Source organism: Ranitomeya imitator, chromosome 10 (assembly GCF_032444005.1).
Source record: "Ranitomeya imitator isolate aRanImi1 chromosome 10, aRanImi1.pri, whole genome shotgun sequence".
In the NCBI taxonomy this organism is placed as follows: Eukaryota; Metazoa; Chordata; class Amphibia; order Anura; family Dendrobatidae; genus Ranitomeya; species Ranitomeya imitator.
This window is the reverse complement of record NC_091291.1, coordinates 129,919,672-129,945,938: the sequence shown is the minus strand read 5'-3', so window position 1 is coordinate 129,945,938 and position 26,267 is coordinate 129,919,672. Positions and strand designations below refer to the sequence as shown.

The 26,267-nt window shown below is 49.3% G+C and overlaps 2 protein-coding genes across 5 annotated transcripts in view; both read left to right on the top strand.

The window, feature by feature from the left end:
* Window positions 1-14,027, top strand: part of UBE4A (ubiquitination factor E4A) — a 29,298-nt gene extending 15,271 nt beyond the window's left edge. For both annotated transcript variants that reach the window (XM_069741284.1, XM_069741285.1), the window contains exons 7-20: window positions 500-702; window positions 902-1,093; window positions 1,280-1,613; window positions 2,380-2,506; window positions 3,609-3,916; window positions 7,654-7,786; window positions 8,503-8,690; window positions 8,777-8,877; window positions 9,228-9,341; window positions 9,971-10,145; window positions 11,259-11,439; window positions 11,543-11,690; window positions 12,799-12,956; window positions 13,387-14,027. In XM_069741284.1, the coding sequence (XP_069597385.1) occupies window positions 500-702; window positions 902-1,093; window positions 1,280-1,613; window positions 2,380-2,506; window positions 3,609-3,916; window positions 7,654-7,786; window positions 8,503-8,690; window positions 8,777-8,877; window positions 9,228-9,341; window positions 9,971-10,145; window positions 11,259-11,439; window positions 11,543-11,690; window positions 12,799-12,956; window positions 13,387-13,525 (2,501 nt within the window). In that variant the 3' untranslated portion in view covers window positions 13,526-14,027. The remainder of the gene's footprint in view (window positions 1-499; window positions 703-901; window positions 1,094-1,279; window positions 1,614-2,379; window positions 2,507-3,608; window positions 3,917-7,653; window positions 7,787-8,502; window positions 8,691-8,776; window positions 8,878-9,227; window positions 9,342-9,970; window positions 10,146-11,258; window positions 11,440-11,542; window positions 11,691-12,798; window positions 12,957-13,386) is intronic.
* A 4,851-nt stretch (window positions 14,028-18,878) lies between these two features.
* The window catches only part of ANAPC4 (anaphase promoting complex subunit 4), a 29,759-nt gene continuing 22,370 nt past the window's right edge, over window positions 18,879-26,267 (top strand). Inside the window, exons 1-4 of one of the 3 annotated variants that reach the window (XM_069741289.1) lie at window positions 18,879-18,921; window positions 24,737-24,858; window positions 25,533-25,638; window positions 25,715-25,847. In XM_069741289.1, coding sequence (XP_069597390.1) covers window positions 24,751-24,858; window positions 25,533-25,638; window positions 25,715-25,847 — 347 coding nt within the window. In that variant the 5' untranslated portion in view covers window positions 18,879-18,921; window positions 24,737-24,750. Of the gene's footprint in view, window positions 18,946-22,969; window positions 23,210-24,736; window positions 24,859-25,532; window positions 25,639-25,714; window positions 25,848-26,267 lie in introns of those variants that run through there. The other 2 variants (XM_069741288.1, XM_069741287.1) reach the window with 2 other exon arrangements.

Below are 26,267 nucleotides of genomic sequence, written 5' to 3'. Positions count from 1 at the left end.
GACTACTGGGACCCCTCAATAATCCACTGAGCGGGGGTCCTAGCAATTGGTCACAAGTAGAATTTTGCAGCATTTTATATTAGAAGCAAAATTAATGCGATTACTAAAATGTCATTCTTGTGGCCTCCATTCATTTCTATGGGGGTCCCTCCCGGTGGTCAGATTCCTACAGATCATATGTTTATCACCTATTCTGTGGATGGGGGATAAAAGGGGTATCCCACCAACAACAGTTAAGTTTTAACAAGTATAAAAGCAGTGGTTGGTCTCGCATAAACTCGCCGACAGCTAAAATACAACATCAGGCTGGTATTACTGTTAGGGGGGCTTCGAAGCATCTGGAAATGGAGCATGCTGATTTTTACATTAATTCTGCAGTAAATCCTCCTGGGATATCCAGTAGATTTGCATCTTAAGGATTTATTGTCATTGCTGCAGTTAATACCCAGTAGAAATGAATGATGACCATCTCTCCGTCGGCTCCATGCTTCTGTTTCAGACTTTGATGAGGTGGTGGAGTTTTTGGAGGAGGTAATCGAAGCCCTTCTGGCTGACGAGGAGGTGCAGTCTTTCAGCGAAGTTTTTCATCCTATATTTGATGTGATCCTGGAACGAGTCAAGGACCTGGATCTCTGCCAGATGTTGCTCTACACGTACCTCGATCTGCTTCTGTATTGCACTCGTCAGAAGGACATTGCAAAGGTGACTGGCTTTACCTGTGATGTATAAAGTCCTGTTACCGTTTAAGTCATACGCTTCCGTTCAGCAATGTGTCACCTTGGCACGGCCCCCCAATATAATGGCCCGACAAAAGCCAATGATCCTTTTACGTGTCGTGCCAGACACGACTTCCCTTGGAAACCATTAGTTTCTCATTCTTGTATACTTTTTCATTTTTCAGGTTTTTGTGGCTTATATCCAACCTCAAGATCCAACAAACGGACACCAGTATCAGAAGACATTGCTGGGGGAGATCCTTAGTATTTCTTGCCTTTTGCGTACCCCGGGAGTGGTAGAAAATCATGGTTACTTTGTGAACCCTTCACGTTCCAGTGCGCAGGAGATTAAAGTGCAAGAAGCCAATATACATCAGGTAATGGAAGTCAGTGTGTGCGGCCCAAACCTAAAGGGGTTCTTCTAGGACATACATTTATCACCTATTCATATCACTGATCCCTTCATGGGACCCCCAATATGGTGGCCAGATGATATACATTACCTCCTTCCATTGACTGTGCAGATCACTAATGCAATTTAATCTCCTCTTTTTCTTGTCTAGTTCATGGCTCAGTTTCATGAGAAAATTTACCAACTTCTGAAGAACCTTCTCCAGTTATCTCCAGATACCAAACATCTCATCTTGTCCTGGCTGGGGAACTGTCTTCATGCCAACGCAGGTCGTGCTAAAATCTGGGCCAACCAAGTTCCAGAAATCTTCCTTCAGACGTACGCCTCGGACAGCTTCTTTCTGAATCTGGGTGCAGCCCTGTTGCGGCTGTGCCAGCCTTTTTGCAAACCTAAGTCGGCCCGTCTGTTGACATTCAATCCCACGTACTGCATGCTTCGAGACATTAACGAAGAAGAGCGAAGGAGTCGGAATATACATATGAAGGGTAAGCAGAATCCTCACAAAATCCAATGTTACAGTTATACTTTTTGCAATATGTGTTAAACCCCAGCATACAAATTAGTTTTCTTTCCTTCACGGGGAGAGCTATCTCGCTAATGTCACCTACAGCTGATAGCTACCTCCAATGGTTGTCACTAGCAAAATAGTTGGCTTTGTTTCCAAAGAGCTAATTTGTATGACTTTCCTATCTAAAAGATAATGGATACCTTGGGGATTGTTGGGGGTCCAACCGCTGGCAGACCCATTGATCCTAAAAACAGGGCTCTGAAATCGCAAGCGCTGTACTCTGCGACATTCGACAGTCCCATGGGGAATGAATGGCGCAGTGGTGGATGCATGTGTGGCCACCATTCCCGTCTTACTGGACTTGTTGGAACCTCGTTCTCAGGATTTGTGAGGGTCAGAGTGGTCGGACCCCATCGCCACACAAAGGTTTCACGTATCCACTAGATCGGTTAACTTTTAATAATGTGAATAACTCTTTACCCACGTATGTAGCTGACTTTGGACAGTTTTGTTTAAAGCCCTCCTGTCCATGCAATGCAGGGATCGTTAGGTTTATTTCATAGCTTTACTCCACTCTGATTAATGGACCAGGGATCCTTTGTATTAAAACCGATATCTGAATAAGCCCCCCATATCTCATATACAGGATTAGTTGTAACCTTATTCTTCCTTTTTCCCCATCTACCAGTTATACTACAACTCTATATTTTTAACGACTTTTCCTGTATTGTTTTTGCACACAGGCCTGGACAAGGAGACTTGCCTTATTCCACCGGCTGATGATCAGCAACCAGACTTCCCACAGAACTTTAACTTGGTGACAGAAAACCTGGTGCTGACACAATACACTCTTCATCTCGGCTTTCACAGGTATTCCGTGTCCTCACCTTTCAAGGGGGTGTCTAATACTTGGACAAAGTTTAAAAAAGAAGCCATCGTGGAGCTATTGTTAAAAAGAAAAAACTCAGCTACTGAATCCCACCACTCTTCTATAGTGCTGCTGATGTCCCCCCAACGCTCATGTGCTTCCTCTTCTGGGGCAGTGGGGTGTCAAGCGACCAGTGGTCACATCCCACCCGAGCCATAAGAAGGGTCCTGAATCTTACGGTTCAGGTGGAAGATTGTCATTGCAGGCAATAAGTGACCACTTATTGACTCCAGTGGTCCCCAACCCACCCCCAAAGTAAAAGCCAGGTGAGCAGTGGGGGACATCAGAAGTATGCAAGAGCAGCAGGGATAGATGGGAGAAGCCAGGTGAATGGCAGGGGGACATTAGCAGTGTTGTGAAGGAGAAGCTGAGATGCTAAACCCCTAAAATTACCCCTCAAAGGAGAAGATGGGAAGGCGGCGGGAACATCAGCAGTACAGAGGAGCAGTGGGGATACTGCACCCAGACCCCAAAAGAGGAGAATCTGGGTGAGCAGTGGGGGACATCAGGAGCAGTGGAGATACTGTACCCAGCCCCCAAAGGAGAAGCTGGTTGACCAGCGAGGGACATCGGAAGCAGTATCTATAGGATATGCCATAATTGTGTAGTAGATGGGATATATGGGACTTGACTTTTGTATATACCTGTCGGAGCCATGAAGCATGCAGCTGTCAGTGGCGAGGTGGTTGGAGTTTCCATTCATTTGTATATCAATTTCTGACCACCTCTCCACTGAGCACGGCACATGACAGGGGTCCAGTTCTCGAGATAGATGCAGGTGCCATTGGTTGAATCCTAATCTATACAATTGTGGTGCATCCTGTAAATATACCATAAGTGTATGAGATGGGAATATCCCTTTAACTTAGCAGTACAGGAGAAATTGGGGATGCCTAGAAATCTTTTTTTTCTCAGGAGTCTAGATGATTTTAGCTTGATGCTAACTACTTGGAATAGTTGGCGTGACCTTTTGCTGCTTCATGTTTTTTTTTTTAAATAACCTTTATGAATCATGTAATTATTATTTTACATATCTCTTCCCAGGTTGCATGAACAAATGGTGAAAGTAAACCAAAGTTTGCACAGACTGCAAGGAGCATGGCGTGATGCCCAGCAAAGCGGCACTCCCGGCTCAGAGAACCTACGGGAACAATTTGAGCGACTTATGACGATCTATCTGAGCCTGAAGGCTGCGCTGACCGAACCGCAGACTCTCCAAAACTGCCTGCAGCTGCAGGTCTCCACCGCGCTTCTCTTGGTGCAGATCGCTTTGGGCAATCGAGGCACAGAACCAGTTTCACTTACGTTCCCGATACCTGACGTGCAGCACAGTGCCCTCGCATACATACCAGGTACCAAGTATATGCTTACTGAATCTGTATTATATCACATGTTGGCAGGTACAGTAATTACCACCTTATACTTGCACAAGACTGGCCGAGTAGATGTAAATAACAGTATTTTTGGTTACTCAGTGTAAAATCTGTTTCTCGGAGCCTTCATTGGGGACACAGGAAACCATGAGTGTTGGTTTTTCCCCCTCAGTGTACACTCCATCAACTTGCACTAAGTTAATTAGTTAGCGAGAAAGCAGTAGGAGAAGCAACACAAGGAAAATAGAAGAAAAAACAACTGTAACAATTGAAAAAAAAAAGAATACTGCTGTCAAACATGGGCGGGTGCTGTGTCCCCAAAGAAGGCTCCGAGAAACAGATTTTACGGTGAGTAACCAAAAAATCCTGTTTTCATTATCGCTTCATTGGGGGGGACACAGGAAACCAAGGGACGTCTCAAAGCAGTCACTAGGAAGGGAAACAGCACAAACTCAATTCCGTTCGGAGAACTGGCTACTGCCGCTTGCAAGATTCTCTTACCTGGGCTGGCATACGCCGAGTCATAGGTATGAAGCCTGTAGAACTTGGCGAATGTGTGAATAGAGGACCATGTCGCTGCTTTGCAAAGCTGTAAGGCGGATTCCCGATGTCGAATGACCCAGGAGGCTCCCACCGCTCGGGTAAAAGGGCCCCTAATCCGAGGGGGAGACGTTCTGTTTTAATCCAGTAGTTGCCTGTATCCAGCAAGCAATTGTCACTTTGGACATCGGAAAGCCTCTTTGAGAGCCATCAGGCATGACAAAGAGAGAATTCATCCTCCGGAGATAGTCGGTCCTAGAAAGGTAATGTCACGGGGTTACCGCGACAGTGTGGAGCCAGAAGATTGCTCCTACTGCGGCACTGATAAGAAGCACTTCTCCTTCATTTTGAATGTGGTTATTCCTTCTGGCAGAACAGGGGTTAATCCTCCATGTTGGAAATCCCTGTGCTCACAGCTGAGCTCGGTTAACCACTCCTTTCCCCTTTATAATCTGGGCTCTGATACTAATCCTTGTCAGAGCTAGCATTTGCTGCATGGCTAATGGAGGGAGAGGAGTGCATATGAGAAGTAGAATTGGAGGAGTTATCGGTGACTGTTGTTTGGTTTGTATGTTTGGTTATTCCTTATCCTTCTGTTTTGGTTTATTCCCCTACCTCCACGCCCTGGTGCATTCCTCTGTTATATGTGAGTGAATATTTTGTATGCCTGGAGTTTTCTGTTGACCCTTGTTTGTGTTGGTGTACTATGGTGCACCCTGGTGGGGGAAGAGAACAAACGGAAGGCTTAACTTAGGAGATAAGGCAAGGGTGGAGGCCCCAGCATTCAGAAATATCCGTGGGAAGTAGTGCGAGCTAGGGCGCCCCCTAGTGTTAAGGACAGGGAAGAAGCCCCTGGTCCCGGGTCACCCGACAGCAGTGTTGTGACAGGTAAATGCGATTTGCCCTGACCAGGTCCAACCTGTTCAGATTTTGCTCCAGAGAGTGAACTGGAGATGAACAGAAAGAGAGGAGGACTATGTCCTCATTGAGATGAAAGGCGGAATTACCTTGGGAAGAAGGAGGTAACAGGACGCACATCCACCTTATCCTGGTGCAGAATAAGGAAAGGTGAGCTACATGAAAGAGCTGCCAGCTTCAAAACCCACCTGATGGAAGTGATGGCCACAAGAAAAAACACCTTCCAAGATAGAAGAGGCACAGAGATGTTCAAAGGGGGAACTCCTTAGAGCCTCCAGAACCAGGTTGAGGTCCCAGGGATTTACCGGGGGGGGTGGGGAGGGTTGATACAGAGGGGCTGCATGAGCCACTCCTTGAAGAAGAGTTCTGACCTGAGAATGTGCAGCTAAATTCTTGAACAAAAATAACCAAGGCAGAGAATTTGGACCTTTAGCGCACTGAGAGCTATACCTGCATCAAGCCCTAATTGCAGAAAAGCCAGAACAGAAGGAACAGAGAAAATCATAGGCATGTGGTGATTAGTCTCACACCATCGGAAGAAGGCTTTTCAAGTCCGATAGTCAACCCAAGATGATGCCGGCTTCCGAGCCTGAATCATCGTCTGAATCACTCGTTTTGAGAACCTGGTCGGACTTAGAACCGTGGTCTCAACAGCCACGCCGTCAAATCAAGTGACCGAGCATTATGGTAGAAAACAGGACCCTGAGAAAGCAGATCTGTTCTCTGTGGGAGTCTCCAGGGAATGTCTGCGAGTAGATTGACGACTTCTGCTTACCAGGTCCTCCTGGGCCAATCCGGTGCTATTAGGATGACCAGCACCCCTTCCACATTGATTTTCTTCAACAGCGTGGGAAGCAAGGGCAGAGGCGGGGACAGATAAAGAACAGCAAACTGTGACCACGGTGACCATTGCCAGAGCATCGACACCCACTGCAAAAGGGTCGTGGGATCTGGAGATGAACCAGTCTGTCAATCCAGGAAGTCATCAGATCTACGACCAGAGAGTCCAGCCGTAGGCAAATCTGATGAAAGATGTCCTGGGGCAGAGACCACTCCGCTATGGCCGAGTGAAGGGACTGAGACTGCGGGGCCTGAAGAGCGCGAACTCCCCATTGGAGAGTTGCTTTCTTTTCTTTGGGGAGAAAGTCCCTTGCATGAAGGTTGTTGTAAAGTGTGCCCAGGAAAATCAGACCCTGGGTCATAACTAGACAAGGTTTTTACCTGTTGATAATTCCGCCGAGCCGAGACAGGATGTCGAGAGTGATGGACATGCTTTCCTGGACTAGGGAGGAGGACTGCGCTTTTACAAGGATGTCATCCAGGCAAGGTATGACCTCTAGACTCCTGCACCGTAAGGTGGCCACATCACCCCTGCCATGATCTTGTAAAGACCCTGGGTGTGGTTGGCCAAATGGAAGAGCGACCAACTGAAAGTGGTCCTGCCATACCGTGAACCGAAGGAATCTCTGATAACCCTGAAAAATGTATATCCACCGAACACAGGAACTCTTGTGATTCCATGGAAGCAATTACTGAACTAAGGGATTCCATCCTGATGTGATGTAGATGGACTCTTCTGTCGTTCTTTGGAATTACAAATGGGTTTGAATAGAAACCTGTAAAATGCTCCTGAGGTGGGACAAGAAAGATGGCAAAGCCTAGTACGGTGCCATCAATTTTTGCATCGGAACCAGAGCATAAACTTGTCCTTACCCTCACTGTTTGTTAGTCGGCATGACTTTTTGCATAAACCTAAAATAATGTAAACCGTTTTGTAAAATTCCTTTGGAGTTAATATCCTGCTAATTTCTGTGAACTACTGTAGCCTTTACGGAAGGGAGAGGCTCCTGCTGCAGCTAGTTGTCTTACAACCAGGCATGGGAAATCAAGGAGTTGAGGACATGGCTGTGCTCCAAAGAGATGATTTTTTTTTTTTTTTTTTTACAAGCTCTTTTCAGTGGTACGATCGCTGGAGCGCACAAGCATCCAGCAGCCCTGAAGCATCGGAGAGGGCACAGTTTGGACCAGTGGTGCAACTATATATTGCTGTTCCGAACTTTCCATTTTCAGTAGCGCACCGCACCCAGTAAACAGTACGCCAGATAGAGAAGTGGAGAGGACACTAGAAAATAACCCTTAATGAGGAAGTATTGGAGTAAATGGTTTTTTTTAATTATTTTTGGAGGCGTTTTCTCGGTTTGCTGTCTCTTTTCCGGTCTTTGAATAAATATATTCCTTCACTTCTCTTCATTGCACAGAATTCTTTGCTGATAACCTGGGAGACTTTTTCATCTTCCTGAGACGTTTCGCAGATGAAGTTTTGGAGACGGCGGCAGAATCTCTGGAACAGATACTGGATTTTATAACCGTGTTTACCGGCAGTGTTGAAAGGTAAAGGGGGCGTCATTGAAGACAATCATGGGCGCTCTGTCAAAACTGGGGGGACCGAAAATATCAGAAAGTGCTAAGTGGTACAATAATTTGAAATGGAGATTAATCAGATATTGTCACGTCTCTGCCCCTGACCGGTACAATCATGAGAGCAATGAGTATTCTAGATGACCACATTACCACCTCCTCTAATCAAGACTACAAGATAAACCACTAATGGAATAGAAAAAGCTCTTTAAATGGGTTATTTCCATCTTCATAGATGGATACTGTCAGAGTTTGTAAATAAAAACCAATTTTGCAATTTACTGCTTATGAAAATTTTCAGGCGTTCTTGAGATATTAACATTTTTGTTTACAGCCTGTTGACTTGGAGACCGACCACCTCTGCTAGGCAGCAGAATACGCACAGTTGGGCTTACAAGCGCTTTTCTATCAAGCTTGTAAGCACTGTGTTAAAGCCGGTTAGGATTGCTGGAGCAAACCAGTGCTTTCTACAGTAGTTTCGACTAGTTTCAGCACAGTGCTTATAAGCTGGGCGTCAATGGTGGTCGGTCTCCTAGGCAACGAGCAGTAAACATGTTAATATCTCAAGAACTACTGAAAATACAAATAAACAGTAAATTGGAAAAGGTCTTGTATTTAGAAGTACTATCCAGCCATATCGTGCTATGAAGATTGGAAATAAGTTAACCCTTGAAAATTGTGTTTTTCAGGATGAAGAATCCCCACTTGCGTGCCAAGCTTGCAGAAGTACTGGAGGCGGTCATGCCACATTTGGAGCAAAGTCAGAACCCACTTATCTCCAGCGTTTACCACCGCCAGAGAATCTTTTGTTCTTACCGACATGCCCCACGTCTGGCCGAGGCGCTCATAAAGGTGTTCGTCGACATAGAGTTTACTGGTAGGTGGTCGGTCCTGATCTGCACTCGTCAAGGACACGACATTCACGGCTGCGCCTCTTAATCTGCAAACCATTTACTTTTTAAGGTGACCCCCATCAGTTCGAGCAGAAATTTAACTATCGACGTCCTATGTATCCCATCTTAAGATACATGTGGGGGCAGGACGCCTATCGGGAGAGCGTCAAGGTGAGCGGAGGTTTACATTTATCAGTAATATTTTGGATCCAGCGGTGATCAGCGACGTTACTTGTTTCACAGAGGTCTGTGATTGGCTGCAGCGGTCAAGCAACAGCAAGATATTATCGAATGATGTGCCTTCAAGTTACCGGACCGCTGCAGCCAATCTCTGCAATCCTGTGACAGAAGAATGGTCATGTCATCGCTTGTGGTGATGGTGCAGACCACAGTAGTGGCGGCAGGTGATAATGCCGGATTTTATTATTTTCACTCCAATCCTGCCCTTGGTAATGTTTCTAATTAGGCCCCTTTAAACTCTTAATACCCGTTCCCGAATTAATCTACTTTGTGCCCTCCAGAGACTGGCAGATTACGCTGCTGAAAACCTCGAGGCAGTAAACCCTCCTCTGTTTCTGCGCTTCCTCAACCTGCTAATGAACGATGCAGTGTTTTTACTAGATGAGGCTATCCAGGTAAGAGAGAGCATATCTAGGGCAACCCCAAAAGGTGTCAGCGGTAACAGCATCCGCAATCTTAAAGGGGTTATCGAAGAATAGAGAAACATAGTTGTTTTCTTTCAGAAACGGCGCCACCTCTGACTATAGTCTGTGCTTGGTACTGCAGCTCGGATCCATTCACTTCACTGGGGTTGCATTGTAATATCAGATACAACACATGTAAGACAGCAGCCATGGTTTGTCAAGACCTTGAATTCGGTCAATGAGGGCGCAGTCAGACAGCCATACAAGTCGGATCACAATGCTTGGACTGGCCGCGGCCCTCCTGACCGCTTCATACGTTTTTATGCCACTTCCACGCTCGGGTCGGAAGAGCCGCTGCCAGTCCGAGCATTGCGGTCCAGTTCATACACCCGTCTGACTTCACTCTGAATGTGATTGTATACAGGTTGATCGGCGCCGGTTTATTGCCCATTCGCAGCAGCTGAGGACAGGACAATCCCCAGGACCCCATACACTAGCCATGTGGTAGTCCAATACACAGGGGGATTTGCTTCCGTGCCTGCAGCTTAATTACATTATTGTCTATGTCATCTGAGGTCATTTTGCTGAATGCCTTTTTTTTTTTTTTTTTTGTCATCCAGTACCTGAGTAAAATTAAAGTCCTACAGATAGAGCGGGACAGCGGAGAGTGGGACGGGCTGAGCGCTGACAGCCGGCGGGAAAAGGAGTCCAATCTGCTCATGTTCGGACAGCTAGCCCGCTTTCACAATATTATGTCGAATGAGACGATCGGAACCCTGGCCTTCCTCACCTCCGGTAACGACGCACCCTAAAGTTTCCAACGTGTCAATTATTTGCCGATCGTTGAGGATACCATGATCCTGAGGACGGCGCCCCGTCTGAATAGAGCGGCAGTCCAGCATGCACACCACCGCTTCATTCATTGTCTATGGGACTGAGGGATGCATCGGAGTGATGTACTTGGTTATCTCCATCAGTCTTGTAGACAATGTATAGAGTGGTGGTGCACATGAGCAACCATTAGCCCATTCAGATGGGGAGCTTTAGGTGCTATATTCAAGGTCGCTGAGGGATCCGAACATTGGGAACCCCAGTGATCCGCAGGTTCTCCTATCCCGTGGATGCCCCATAATTTGCTACGTTGGGACAATTTAATGGCTGGACAGATCCAGTGCTGATGCCACTTTGCTGTCCAGGGTGGGCAGGTGGATGTGGCACTCGTGCCAATAGATTGGTGCGTCTTCTGTGGCACAAGTGCTTTTCTTCCCAGGCTGAATCCTTTAACGTGCATTTAGACTAGCCAACCCGATCGGCTGCACAAAAATTTCAGCAAGCTGACCGCATTTTTCAGGTGTACTGATAGATTGTTAAATACGATGTTTCTGTGTACATAGAGTATCATTGTTCTCGGCAGCACACTTTTACTGTTAACACAGGACAATGTGCTGCCGAGAATGATTATTTCTACGTGAGCTGAAAATCCTTTTACCCAACGAAAAAACATTTTGCACAATCATCAGGAACCTTCCATTCCCAGGATAATTCGCCAGAGAAAATGCACCCTTAAAGGAGTTGTCCGGGATTAATTTTACATTTAAAGGTGTAGAAAATAGCACAAGGCTGTAGTTACTTTCCCCGAGATTTATTTATTTATCTTCGTCTTTTGTTGACAAGCTGCAGCAGTGACATCGCAATTACAGTGGACATGACCGCTGCAGCCCATCACATTTAAAGGTGATGTCAATGTAGACGGCAAAAGCCACTGAACCTGGTGATTAGCCGCAGGGTTCATGTCTGTAGTAGTTGTGATGTCACCGCTGAAGCTTGAGCTGAGCATTGGTGCAGCGATGGACCTGGGGAGCATGAATATTGCTGTTGTTTTTTAATATATTTTTTCTCTTTCCCCAGACATTCGCTCCCTATTTATCCAACCGTTTCTAGCAGAGCGGATCATCTCCATGCTTAATTACTTCCTCCAGCATTTAGTTGGCCCCAAGATGGGAGCCTTGAAGGTGAAGGATTTCAGCGAATTTGACTTCAAGCCTCAGCAGCTCGTTTCGGATATCTGCACCATCTACTTAAACTTGGGGTAAATATGCAACTGCCGAATAATCGGGGATGTCGCTGTCACCATCGGGGCGAGGCTTATGTTCATAACTAACATAGTAAAAAAAATCTCTTCTGTGCTGCAGAGATGAAGAGAACTTCTGTGCCTCCGTGCCAAAAGATGGTCGCTCCTACTCGCCAACGCTGTTTGCTCAAACTGTGCGGGTGCTGAAGAAAATCAATAAGCCGGGAAATATGATCGTAGCATTCACAAATATGGCAGAAAAGATCAAGGTGAGACAAATGTATGTCCTAACGCTCCAGGACAAATCCTAACATCATGTTCAAAAGTAGCACAGAGGTATTTTCTCCAAAAAGTTTTTTTGGGCGTCATAATCATGTTTGTCTTCGTAGGCTGTGTTCCATTGTGAGGATGCCGCAATATTGTGTTTCTTCCTAGGCTGTGTTCTGTTGTGAGGATGCCACAATATTGTGTTTCTTCCTAGGCTGTGTTCTATTGTGAGGATGCTGCAATATTGTGTTTCTTCCTAGGCTGTGTTCTATTGTGAGGATGCCACAATATTGTGTTTCTTCCTAGGCTGTGTTCTATTGTGAGGATGCTGCAATATTGTGTTTCTTCCTAGGCTGTGTTCTGTTGTGAGGATGCCACAATATTGTGTTTCTTCCTAGGCTGTGTTCTATTGTGAGGATGCCACAATATTGTGTTTCTTCCTAGGCTGTGTTCTATTGTGAGGATGCTGCAATATTGTGTTTCTTCCTAGGCTGTGTTCTATTGTGAGGATGCCACAATATTGTGTTTCTTCCTAGGCTGTGTTCCATTGTGAGGATGCTGCACTAGTTGTTCTCCCTAGGCTGTGTTCCATTGTCAGGATGCTGTAATAGCGTTTCTTCTTAGGCTGTGTTCCATTGTGAGGATGCTGTAATTGCGTTTCTTCCCAGTCTGTGTTCCATTGTGAGGATGCTGCACTAGTTTGTTTCTTCCTAGGCTGTGTTCCATTGTGAGGATGCTGCACTAGTTTGTTTCTTCCTAGGCTGTGTTCCATTGTGAGGATGCTGCAGTAGTTTTTCTTCCTAGGCTGTGTTCCATTATAAGGATGCCGCACTAGTTTGCTTTTTTTTCTGCGTTCCATTGTGAGGATGCTGTAATAGTGTTTCTTTCTAGGCTGTGTTCCCTTATGATACTACCTCTGTGTTTTCTGTCTTTCCAGTCTGCATTTTTTATGCTGTCACACTAGTGTCTTTCAGCCCGCTCCCATAAAGGAATCAGAAGCAGAACTGTAATGTGTTCGGTCTCTGTATTTTGCAGACTGTATTTCCTTTCAGTAATAATTAAAAGTTCTGCCGGCCGCTGGTATAATCATAAATACCTCTCTGGTTTTAGTCCTTAGCGGACCAGCAGCAGCGAGAAGAAGAGACGTACGCTGATGCCCCTGATGAGTTCCTGGATCCTATAATGAGTACTGTCATGTCGGACCCTGTTATCCTTCCCTCCTCCCGGGTCACCGTGGACAGGTCGACCATTGCTCGACATCTACTTAGGCAAGTGCGAATGTAGTGCATTATCATGCCGTATACTATGGGGAGGTTATCAAATAAGTGTGGGGGGGACCCCCTGTAATAACTTAGGAATCTGGTAGCAAGTGTGTAAGGTTCTTTACAGCGCCCCCACAGGGGAAATGAGACGTTACACAATTTCCATTGATTCCTTTAACATATTTGCAGTAAACCTTTTCTGACATCCATCATACATGTATGGAGCGCGCTCAGGAGCTAAGCCGGCCGCATACAGTCAGGTGTGTGCTGTGTTCTACAGCCAGCGCCCGAGAATAACTGAGAGAATAACTCTTGATGGTGGGGGAAAAAGTGTTATGACTCTTGAAAGAAAGTGAAAATTAAAAGTGCAAAAATAATTTAAAAAAAATTTTGTTTCTTAAAACATTACAATGTATTTTTTTGTTTTTCTTTTCAGTGACCAAACCGATCCGTTTAATCGCAGCCCTCTGACTATGGATCAAATAAAACCAAACCGTGAACTAAAGGAGAAGATTTCCAAGTGGCTGTCGGAGCGCAAGCAGCAGAGTGAAGATAACAGGAATCAGGCTTTATAGACGGACTCGGCCGCGGGAAATCTGCTCGCCGCTGAGATAGCAGAAACGTTCAGATTCCGGTCGTGTTCTTCCCCTGCTGGACGATACGGGGAGAGAAATGGGGGGGCTGACCTCACGAATCAGCCAAACATGTGACATAAATCTCATTTTATCATATTGTAACATATATTTAACAACCGATCTGCCAAAGTGGTCTCCGACCGTTGCCTGCTCTTGTAATGTGGGAATGTTTGTAAGACTTAGCACAGTAGATACATCACGTATCGCACACATCCCCACATTCTACGACCCCGCTCCTTAATTTACAGGCATATCCTCAGATGTAATTAATGTAATTCATGAATATATTTTATTCTACAAGTTTGTAGCAGAGCTAAAACATTTTTTGTTGTTGTTTTCTTTCGCAGTGTTGTCTGACTGCAAAACGTTCTTTTCTTGCTGTGAATTCAAGTCCTAAAGGGTTATTCCCGTCTGAATAAAATTGTGGAAACCTTCTCGTAAACGCGAGCAAAGTCGCAATTTATTGTCTATTAAAATTTGAATTTGTTCTTGAGATAGTGACACTTTTGTTTTCAACTCGTTGCCTAGGAGACCGACCACCTCTGCTACACAGCAGATCATGCGCAGTGCTTACAAGGATAGATGAGTGAACCTGAACTTAAGAAAGAACACTTCCCCAGCTCAATAATTCAGGTCCCTATTATTTTCAATAGGATTCGGGCTCTGGTACCTGAAGTAAACTTTGGAATAAAGTTCAGGTCAAGTAGCAGGACCTGAACTTCCGCGGGTCCGCTCATCCCTACTTACAAGACCTTCCACAGGTCCGCTCTTCCCTACTTACAAGAACTTCCGTGGGTTCGCTCATCCCTACTTACAAGAACTTCCGTGGGTTCGCTCATCCCTACTTACAAGAACTTCCGTGGGTTCGCTCATCCCTACTTACAAGACCTTACGTGGGTCCGCTCATCCCTACTTACAAGAACTTCCATGGGTCCGCTCTTCCCTACTTACAAGAACATCCGCGGGTCCGCTCATCCCTACTTACAAGAACTTCCGTGGGTCCGCTCTTCCCTACTTACAAGAACTTCCGTGGGTTCGCTCTTCCCTACTTACAAGAACTTCCGTGGGTCCGCTCATCCCTACTTACAAGACCTTCCGTGGGTCCGCTCATCCCTACTTACAAGAACTTCCGTGGGTCCGCTCATCCCTACTTACAAGAACTTCCGTGGGTCCGCTCATCCCTACTTACAAGAACTTTCGTGGGTTCGCTCTTCCCTACTTACAAGAACTTCCATGAGTCTGCTCATCCCTACTTACAAGACCTTCCGTGGGTCCGCTCATCCCTACTTACAAGAACTTCCGCTGGTCCGCTCTTCCCTACTTACAAGACCTTTCACAGGTCCGCTCATCCCTACTTACCAGAACTTCCATGGGTCTGCTCTTCCCTACTTACAAGAACATCCGCGGGTCCGCCCTTACCTACTTACAAGAATTTCCGTGAGTCCGCTCTTCCCTACTTACAAGACCTTCTGCAGGTCCGCTCATCCCTACTTACAAGACCTTACGTGGGTCCGCTCATCCCTACTTACAAGAACTTCCATGGGTCCGCTCTTCCCTACTTACAAGAACATCCGCGGGTCCGCTCATCCCTACTTACAAGAACTTCCGTGGGTCCGCTCTTCCCTACTTACAAGAACTTCCGTGGGTTCGCTCTTCCCTACTTACAAGAACTTCCGTGGGTCCGCTCATCCCTACTTACAAGAACTTCCGTGGGTCCGCTCATCCCTACTTACAAGAACTTTCGTGGGTTCGCTCTTCCCTACTTACAAGAACTTCCATGAGTCCGCTCATCCCTACTTACAAGAACTTCCGTGGGTTCGCTCTTCCCTACTTACAAGAACTTCCGCTGGTCCGCTCTTCCCTACTTACAAGAACTTCTGCTGATCCGCTCATCCCTACTTACAAGAACTTCCGCTGATCCGCTCTTCCCTACTTACAAGAACTTCCGCGGGTCCGCTCATCCCTACTTACAAGAACTTCCGTGGGTTCGCTCTTCCCTACTTACAAGAACTTCCGCTGGTCCGCTCTTTCCTATTTACAAGAACTTCCGCGGGTCCGCTCTTTCCTATTTACAAGAACTTCCGTGGGTCCGCTCATCCCTACTTACAAGAACTTTCGTGGGTTCGCTCTTCCCTACTTACAAGAACTTCCATGAGTCTGCTCATCCCTACTTACAAGACCTTCCGTGGGTCCGCTCATCCCTACTTACAAGAACTTCCGCTGGTCCGCTCTTTCCTATTTACAAGAACTTCCGCGGGTCCGCTCTTCCCTACTTACAAGAACTTCCGCGGGTCCGCTCTTCCCTACTTACAAGAACTTCCGCGGGTCCGCTCTTCCCTACTTACAAGAACTTCCATGAGTCCGCTCTTCCCTACTTACAAGAACTTTCATGAGTCCGCTCATCCCTACTTACAAGAACTTCCGCGGGTCCGCTCTTCCCTACTTACAAGAACTTCCGTGGGTCCGCTCTTCCCTACGTACAAGAACTTCCGCTGGTCCGCTGTTCCCTATTTACAAGAACTTCTGTGGGTCCGCTCTTCCCTACTTACAAGAACTTCCGCGGGTCCGCTCTTGCCTACTTACAAGAACTTCCATGAGTCCGCTCATCCCTACTTACAAGAACTTCCGCGGGTCCGCTCTTCCCTACTTACAAGAACTTCCGTGGGTCCGCTCTTCCCTACGTACAAGAACTTCCGCTGGTCCGCTGTTCCCTACTTACAAGAACTTCTGTGGGTCCGCTCTTCCCTACTTACAAGAACTTCCGCGGGTCCGCTCTTTCCTATTTACAAGAACTTCCGCGGGTCCGCTCTTCCCTACTTACAAGAACTTCCGCGGGTCCGCTCTTCCCTACTTACAAGAACTTCCGCGGGTCCGCTCTTCCCTACTTACAAGAACTTCCGCGGGTCCGCTCTTCCCTACTTACAAGAACTTCTGTGGGTCCGCTCTTCCCTACTTACAAGAACTTCCGTGGGTCCGCTCTTCCCTACTTACAACAAGCTGTAAACAGTGTCAATAGCTCAAGAATTGCTGTAAATTTACAGTGAATTGCAAAAGTGTTTTCACAAATAATATATCATCTGTGACGATGGGAATAACCCATGGACAAAAGTGAAGCCGTGATATTTAAGTTTACTGGTCAGATTTAGTCTGTGCATCGAGACGTTTAAAGGGGTTATTGGACGCCGTCTGGTAGCGCTGAATTCTGACTCGGACGTTTACATCCTGCACAACCGCGTCATGGGCACCGCTCGCTTCCGACCTGAAAGAAAAGGGCTCGGGAAGTTGTCAGATGACCCTTTTTTAAAGGGGTTGTCAAGATCTCATCTATCAATGAGCTGTCCTCAGATCAGTGGTTGTACGACACCAATCAGCTGGTATCCCCCCCCCCCCCCCCCGCGGCGGCCATATGCAGTGTATGGAGCCGGAATAGCTCGGATCTAGTAGTGGCCGTTCTATCCTCTTCAATAGGAGACAGCTATGGTGTCCGGAGCTGCGGGGTCACATCCAGATGCCGTAGGACCCCCTGGCGACTATTCAGGAGGTCGCTTCCTGGCTGTTGGACCTCCACTGATCTGATCTATCCCATTAATTTTGGAAATCCCCCTTTAAGATCTATTCTGGAAGGCCGGGGAGGCGGCTCATTCTCTAGACATTACGTGGATCCTCGCTTTGGATTTGTAAATGAATCATTTCCCTCGTTAATAAATTATTAAAATAAAAATTTCTGACTTTTCTCACATTTGACGCCTTCCAGTGGCTTTAAGATTCTGCGGATGATACAGAATCGGCCTCGTTATTGGGGGCCGGACCCCCCCACACTGGTGAGGAAAGTGCTACAGACCACATTGCCGGTAATGAGTAGGTCGCACACAGTTAAGATGCACATCGCCGGCTCAGAGCGGGCGCCCGGTGCACCCTTGGTGCTGCTGAGGGGTCCGTGCACCCTTGGTGGTGCCGAGGGGTCTGTGCACCCCTTGGTGGTGCCGAGGGGTCCGTGCACCCTTGGTGCTGCTGAGGGGTCCGTGCACCCTTGGTGGTGCCGAGGGGTCTGTGCACCCTTGGTGGTGCCGAGGGGTCCGCGCACCCTTGGTGCTGCCGAGGGGTCCGCGCACCCTTGGTGCCGAGGGGTCCGCGCACCCTTGGTGGTGCCGAGGGGTCCGTGCACCCTTGGTGCTGCCGAGGGGTCCGTGCACCCTTGGTGGTGCCGAGGGGTCCGTGCACCCTTGGTGCTGCCGAGGGGTCCGCGCACCCTTGGTGCTGCCGAGGGGTCCGCGCACCCTTGGTGCCGAGGGGTCCGCGCACCCTTGGTGGTGCCGAGGGGTCCGTGCACCCTTGGTGCTGCCGAGGGGTCCGCGCACCCTTGGTGCTGCCGAGGGGTCCGCACACCCTTGGTGCCGAGGGGTCCGCGCACCCTTGGTGGTGCCGAGGGGTCCGTGCACATTCCCACTGCCTTTTTTTCCCATCTTTCCTTTCCCTACTGTAAAACTAGAGCCGTCAATCAAGGAAGAGGCGGGCGGAGAAGAGAAGGAGGTGGGAAGGTGACAGACCGCCGGCCCCACCGCGGGGCACCCAGCGCCACTGCTTGGTCTGAACAGTCACTTTGTGATGCACGTTCCTGTAAAGTGTTGTCTCGGTCAGCGCTCCACTGTGCAGGCTTGACTGCTGCTAGACAGCAAAGGTGGCCGGTAACCTAGGCAACGAGCGGTAAGCAAGATCATTTAACAATTGGTGGTTTTGAGAAAAGACGGATTTTTTTTTAACTAAAAAGTAAAACTGCTCGTTTTTTTTTTTTTTAAACCATTTATGATCAGAATGACAATTTAATGTTTTTTTTCTGTTTCAGGAAACCAGACCCCCAAATGCAGGTAATTAAAACAAATACATAAAAAATGAATGAACTTTACTCCCCCCTCCCCGGGTCCAGCACAGCTCTGTGTGGTGGGGATTGTCTGCAGTGCTGGGGTCATGGGGACAACGCTGCAGCCAATCAATAAGCTCAGCAGCTGGTGGTGCGGCCTGCTGGGACAGAGGCGATGACTGGTTACATACATATAATACCCGACAAGTGGAGCTCAGTGATGGACCTGGGGAGGAGGAGAAAGCTAAGCTTGGTTAGAAAATAAACGGGTTTATAGAACCTCACAAGGCGGCGGAGAGATGAAGATGGTGACAATGACCGGGACAATCACACGAGTGACCGTGAGCACCACAGGGGGCGGGGCGCTGCGGTCATGTGACCGTGACGTCACCCTGATTCTGCTATACATTTCCTCAGGAGACGACAGGCGCGAAACTGAAATGTGTGACGTCAGGAGGCGGGGCCACGTCTACTTCCGGTGAGGTGAAGCCGGCGCTGGGAGGTCAGTGGTGCCGGCCCGGGAGTAGCGCTGCGGGTGACGTCCTGCATATGGCGGGGCTGCGGTACCTGCACGTCACGCCCTGCGCGTCCTCCCGTCACTGACCGTCCGCCGTAGTCACTGCGTGTCTCATGTATTGTCTCTGGAGGGATGGAAGTGACATCAGGAGTAATGTGGGCGGCGTCCTGTGTAGTAACGTGTCCCCGCCAGCGGCCCCGCCCTGTGCGACCTGTACCGTGTGCAGACCGCATAGACCCGCCCGTACAACCGGACATCACTGAGCTCCGCTCTGCTCATCACTGCCCACCCCCATTACTCCCGCCACCGGCCACCTCCAATGGATAACATTCACCCCCCGGTGTATAACCTCCGGGCCCTCACCCCCCGTATATAACCTCCGGGCCCTCACCCCCCGTATATAACCTCCGGGCCCTCACCCCCCATATATAACCTCCGGGCCCTCACCCCCCCCTCCCAGTGTATAACCTCCGGGCCCTCACCCCCCGTATATAACCTCCGGGCCCTCACCCCCCATATATAACCTCCGGGCCCTCACCCCCCCCCCTCCCAGTGTATAACCTCCGGGCCCTCACCCCCCCCTCCCAGTGTATAACCTCCGGGCCCTCACCCCCCCCCCCTCCCAGTGTATAACCTCCGGGCCCTCACCCCCCCCCTCCCAGTGTATAACCTCCGGGCCCTCACCCCCCGTATATAACCTCCGGGCCCTCACCCCCCATATATAACCTCCGGGCCCTCACCCCCCATATATAACCTCCGGGCCCTCACCCCCCCCTCCCAGTGTATAACCTCCGGGCCCTCACCCCCCCCCCCCTCCCAGTGTATAACCTCCGGGCCCTCACCCCCCCCCTCCCAGTGTATAACCTCCGGGCCCTTACCCCCCGTATATAACCTCCGGGCCCTCACCCCCCATATATAACCTCCGGGCCCTCACCCCCCATATATAACCTCCGGGCCCTCACCCCCCCCTCCCAGTGTATAACCTCCGGGCCCTCACCCCCCCCTCCCAGTGTATAACCTCCGGGCCCTCACCCCCCCCCCCCTCCCAGTGTATAACCTCCGGGCCCTCACCCCCCCCCTCCCAGTGTATAACCTCCGGGCCCTCACCACCCCCCCCCTCCCAGTGTATAACCTCCGGGCCCTCACCCCCCCCCCCTCCCAGTGTATAACCTCCGGGCCCTCACCCCTCCCAGTGTATAACCTCCGGGCCCTCACCCCTCCCAGTGTATAACCTCCGGGCCCTCACCCCCCCCCTCCCAGTGTATAACCTCCGGGCCCTCACCCCCCCCCTCCCAGTGTATAACCTCCGGGCCCTCACCCCCCCCCCCCCTCCCAGTGTATAACCTCCGGGCCCTCACCCCCCCCTCCCAGTGTATAACCTCCGGGCCCTCACCCCCCCCCTCCCAGTGTATAACCTCCGGGCCCTCACCCCCCCCCCTCCCAGTGTATAACCTCCGGGCCCTCACCCCCCCCCTCCCAGTGTATAACCTCCGGGCCCTCACCCCCCCCCCCTCCCAGTGTATAACCTCCGGGCCCTCACCCCCCCCCTCCCAGTGTATAACCTCCGGGCCCTCACCCCCCCCCTCCCAGTGTATAACCTCCGGGCCCTCACCCCCCCCCCTCCCAGTGTATAACCTCCGGGCCCTCACCCCCCCCCCCCCTCCCAGTGTATAACCTCCGGGCCCTCACCCCCCCCCCCCCCCCCCTCCCAGTGTATAACCTCCGGGCCCTCACCCCCCCCCCCCTCCCAGTGTATAACCTCCGGGCCCTCACCCCCCCCCCTCCCAGTGTATAACCTCCGGGCCCTCACCCCCCCCCCAGTGTATAACCTCCGGGCCCTCACCCCCCCCCCCAGTGTATAACCTCCGGGCCCTCACCCCCCCCCCCCCAGTGTATAACCCCTGGGCCCTCACCCCCCCGGTGTATAACCTCCGGGCCCTCACACCCCCCCAGTGTATAACCTCCGGGCCCTCACCCCCCCCCGGTGTATAACCCCTGGGCCCTCACACCTCCCCAGTGTATAACCTCTGGGCCCTCACCCCCCCCCCCCAGTGTATAACCCCTGGGCCCTCACCCCCCCAGGGTATAACCTCTGGGCCCTCACCCCCCCCCCCCCCCCAGTGTATAACCTCTGGGCCCTCACCCACCCCGGTGTATAACCCCTGGGCCCTCACCCCCCCCCAGTGTATAACCTCTGGGCCCTCATCCCCCCCCCCCCCCCCCCGATGTATATCCTCTGGGCCCTCACCCCCCCCCCGGTGTATAACCTCTGGGCCCTCACCCCCCCCCCCGGTGTATAACCTCTGGGCCCTCACCCCCCAGTGTATAACCTCTGGCCCCTCACCCCCCCAGTGTATAACCTCTGGCCCCTCACCCCCCCAGTGTATAACCTCTGGCCCCTCACCCCCCCCGGTGTATAACCTCTGGCCCCTCACCCCCCCCCCCGGTGTATAACCTCTGGCCCCTCACCCCCCCCGGTGTATAACCTCTGGCCCCTCACCCCCCCCCGGTGTATAACCTCTGGGCCCCCACCTGCCATCTGGTTTTACTAACGTAACAGAGTGGCCGGTGGTTCAGAGCTCACTGATACCAGCGCGGTCCTGTAATAGGAGCCACCAGGGTAAAAAATCCGTCCATGACATCTCTTCCTCCTGAATTTTCCCCATCACCTGTGAGTGATATTATTGAGAAGTGGAAGAAACGGCAGCAAGTCAGCCACAAAGTGGAGACCCCGTAATGTTACAGAGTGGGGGGCTGAGGAGCAGAGGAGAGGAAAGTCACCACCGGTCTCCAGACCTCCTCTGGTGTACTACTATTCACAGCGTGACTAAAGGTACCTTCACACATAACGATATTGTTAACGATATCGTTGCTATTTGTGACGTAGCAACGATATCGTTAATGAAATCGTTATGTGTGACAGCGACCAACGATCAGGCCCCTGCTGGGAGATCGTTGGTCGCTGAGGAAAGTCCAGAACTTTATTTCGTCGCTGGACTCCTGCTGACATCGCTGGATCGGCGTGTGTGACACCGATCCAGCGATGTCTTCACTGGTAACCAGGGTAAACATCGGGTAACTAAGCGCAGGGCCGCGCTTAGTAACCCGATGTGTACCCTGGTTACCATCCTAAAAGTAAAAAAAAACAAACACTAGATACTTACCTACCGCTGTCTGTCCTCCAGCGCTGCGCTCTGCACTCCTCCTGCACTGGCTGTGAGCCGGAAAGCAGAGCGGTGACGTCACCGCTCTGCTTTCCGGCTCCCAGACAGTACAAGAGGAGAGCAGAGAAGCAGAGCGCAGCGCTGGAGGACAGACAGCGGTAGGTAAGTATCTAGTGTTTGTTTTTTTTTACTTTTAGCATGGTAACCAGGGTAAACATCGGGTTACTAAGCGCGGCCCTGCGCTTAGTTACCCGATGTTTACCCTGGTTACCGGCATAGTTGCTCGCTGGAGAGCGGTCTGTGTGACAGCTCTCCAGCGACCAAACAGCGACGCTGCAGCGATCCGAATCGTTGTCGGTATCGCTGCAGCGTCGCTTAATGTGAAGGGGCCTTAAGTTCATTTGGTTCAACCGAAAATCCTAAACTCACCGAGCCAGTGTGTACTATGTAGCAATTAAAATATAACCTTTAATATATACTTATTAAAATACAGTGAAAGACTAAGAACATTAATAATACATAAATGGTACAAAAAATGGGACAGTGCCTTACCCTATACTGGCACTGTCTGATCCTATCTTGCGGAGAGTTGCACCTTATACCTGCACAAATAGCGCCCCGCTCACTGATGACTCACGCTTTTCACCCCATAACACTCTATAATGACAAATAAGTTAGGGCTCTTTAATCTCGCCTCGTGGGGTTAGGATGATTCTGAGAAAGGTCCGGAATCGGCACAGAACTACACGGGAGGACCTGGTCAGTGACCTGAAGAGAACTGGGACCAGAGTCTCAAACATTATTGTTAGTAACACACTACGCGGTCATGGATTAAAATCCTGCAGGTCACGCAAGGTCCTCCTGCTCACGCCAGCACATGTCCATGGCCAGTCTGAAGTTTGCCAATGACCATCTGGATGATTCAGAGGAGGCACAGGAGAAGGTCATGTGGTCAGATGAGACCAAAATAGAACTTTTTGGTATAAACTCCACTCGCCGTCTTTGGAGAAAGAAGAAGGATGAGTACAATTCAAAAACACCTTCCCAACCGTGAAGCATGATGGAGGAAACATCATACTTTGGGGGTAATTTTCTGCAAAGGGGACAGGACAACTGCACCATATTGAAGGGAGGATGGATGGAGTCATGTATTGTGAGATTTTGTCCATCAACCTTCTTACCTCAGTAACACCATTGAAGATTGGTTGTGGCTCGATCTTCCAGCATAACAATGACCCGAAACACACAGGGAGGACAACTAAGGAGTGCCTCCGTAAGAAGCATTTCATGGTCCTGGAGTGGCCTAGCCAGTCTCCAGACCTGCACCCAATAGAAAATCTTTGGAGGAAGCTGAAACTCAGGCTACTTTCACACTAGCGTCGGAATCTCCCCGTCGCAATGCGTCGGGCAGAGATTCCGACGCTAGCGTTTAACGCACTGCACAACGGAGGCAGTGGATGCATTTCTCCGGCGCATCCGCTGCCCCATTGTGAGGTGGGGGCGGAGTTCCGGCCGCGCATGCGCAGTCGGAAAAAGCAGTCCGTCAGGAGCAAAAAACGTTACATGTAGTGTTTTTTGCTCCCGACGGTCCGCCAAAGCACGACGCATCCGTCGCACGACGGATGCGACGTGTGGCAATGCGTCGTCAATACAAGTCTATGGGGAAAAAAACGCATCCTGCAAGCACTTTTGCAGGATGCGTTTTTTTCTGCAAAACGACGCATTGTGACGGATTGCAGTTAACGCTAGTGTGAAAGTAGCCTCAGTTGTCCAGCGACAGAAACCTGAAAGATCTGGAGAACATCTGTATGGAGGAGGGGGCCAAGATCCCGGCTGCAGTGTGTGCAAACCTGGTCAGGAACTACAGGAAACGTCTGACCTCTGTAATTACAACCAAAGGTTTCTGGACCAAAAATTAAGCTCTGTTTTTCTATTGTATCAAATACTTTTCATGCAATAAAATGCTAATTAATTATATAAAAATCATACAATGTGATTTTTATTTTTTTTAGATTCTGTCTCTCACAGGTGAAGTGCACCTGCGATACAAATTACAGACCTCTCCATTCTTTGTAGGTGGGAAAACTTGCAAAATCTGCAGTGTATCAAATACTTATTTTCCCCACTGTAGTTCTAGGGAAGGAAATTTTTAATACTTCAGCACAAGACATTGTGGACAACTGTGGCTTCAGCTTTGGAGTTCGCCCTTTTCTGCTCCCCATGATTGAGCCCAGGGCACGAGGTCTATACAGACATGGAGGGGAGAACATGAGCACAGAGCTCAGATCTCCGCCCCATCCTATAATGGAGATTGTGAGCCCAGCCTCCCCCCAACATCAGGGTCTGACCCCACAAATGATCTTCTGGATAAAAGGGAAAAAAAATTCCCACCGAGCCTCCAAAATCTTATAGGAATTTTTCCCAGGAGAGCGGGAGTCATATCTGCAGAGGGGAGACTCCATGTTAATTGTCTATGGATGTAGGAGCGGAAGCCATATAATGTATATCATTTGTGCTGACTTCAGACCAAACAGAAACTTTTTGCTCTGACCCGGTTGTAATTCCCGTCCATTACCACAATACCATTGCTGATGCCGTTTCTCTCCTTGCAGATGCAGATTTTGCGATGCCTTCATTTAGGCAAGTCGGGGAGAAGCAATTACCCCATGAAATTATCTTTATGTCTTGGTCTCCCAAGAGGGATCTCATTGCACTTGTCAACAAAGCCGGAGAGGTAAGTGTCGGGCTGTGTGCAGACATTCCGTTTTTTATAACGTTTTTTCGCAGTGAAAACGCTTACCAAACTAATCCCATTATTTTTAATAGAATTCCGCATTGTTGTGCCCATGCTGCGTTTTTTTTTTCCGCAAAAAAAAAAAAACGCAGCATGTTCATTAATTTTGCGGAATTTTGGCGATTTTGCTGCTATATAATTGTATTGGGACAAACCGGAAAAAACGTGAGAAAAACACGAGCGGATTTCCTTCAAAGGGAGTTTGGTTTTGATCAGGAAAATTCTGCTAACATTCTGCAACGTGGGTACCTAGTCTTAGAATTGGACGACGTTCTGATTGTTTGCAGCGTCACCTTGTTTCTGCTTATGATTTAGTAAACTTTTATAAAGAACGTTAGAGGTTTTCCAGCCTCCAAATATCACCCGTACAAGCAGCAGGGGTCAGTAGAGATTGTGTCGGATCGATTTGCAGGACCTAGTCCTATGGCCACGTCGGTAATCTGTCCGTCAGATGGGAGCCCTGTGAAAACACCTTTTTCCTGACAGCAATAATTCCATCTTATTTTGTATCTTGTTTTGTAGAGTTTCCGTATGTGTAAAAGTACAGAAAATATACAATGTGGTAAATATGTGAATTGTACGTTTTGCACACTAATGTCCCCTTGTCTCGCCAGGTGCTGCTCCACAGACTGGCCAATATTCAGAGGGTCTGGATTCTACCCCCTAATGAGAATACAGGAAAAGAAGTGACGTGCTTGGCATGGAGACCCGATGGCAAAAGTAAGTGCATCCTCGCGTCTTGACTATAAGAAATTTTCATTACACTAACTTATGGTTCCTTTGCATGTGCCCAAAGTCTTGGCTTTTGGTCTGGCTGACACCAGGAAGGTTGTGCTTTGTGATGTCGAAAAGCCTGAGAGCCTTCATTCTTTCTCTGTGGAAACGCCAGTGTCCTGCATGCAGTGGATGGAAGTAACGGAGGAGAACAGGTGAGTTCACGGATCGTCCTGGACGACCCCTTTAAGTAACCTCAAAGTTATAGATGACCTATTCTAAAGCCGTATAAATCGGAGTGCAGCGCACAGACTGGCGGTAACGCTCCTGACCCGAGCGTGACAGCTCCATGTATTTCTATGCGGTCCGATCTCTGTCCAATTTATGACTGTTTGACTGGGCCCTAAGGTCATAAGATAATTGGCGGCCCGGCACACAGCTGTGGATGTTCACTGTGTACACTGCGTTCTTGGATACTGTTGCTCAGCTCCCATTAACTTCAACAGCCATTACGCAATGTACGAAGCTGTGAACTTCTGGTGCTGGTATGAACGCTCATCGGTGGGTTTCTCAGATTGAAACTGCTTAAAAACTTTTGCATTGCAAATGGTGAAAACTGCAGAAGTATATGACTT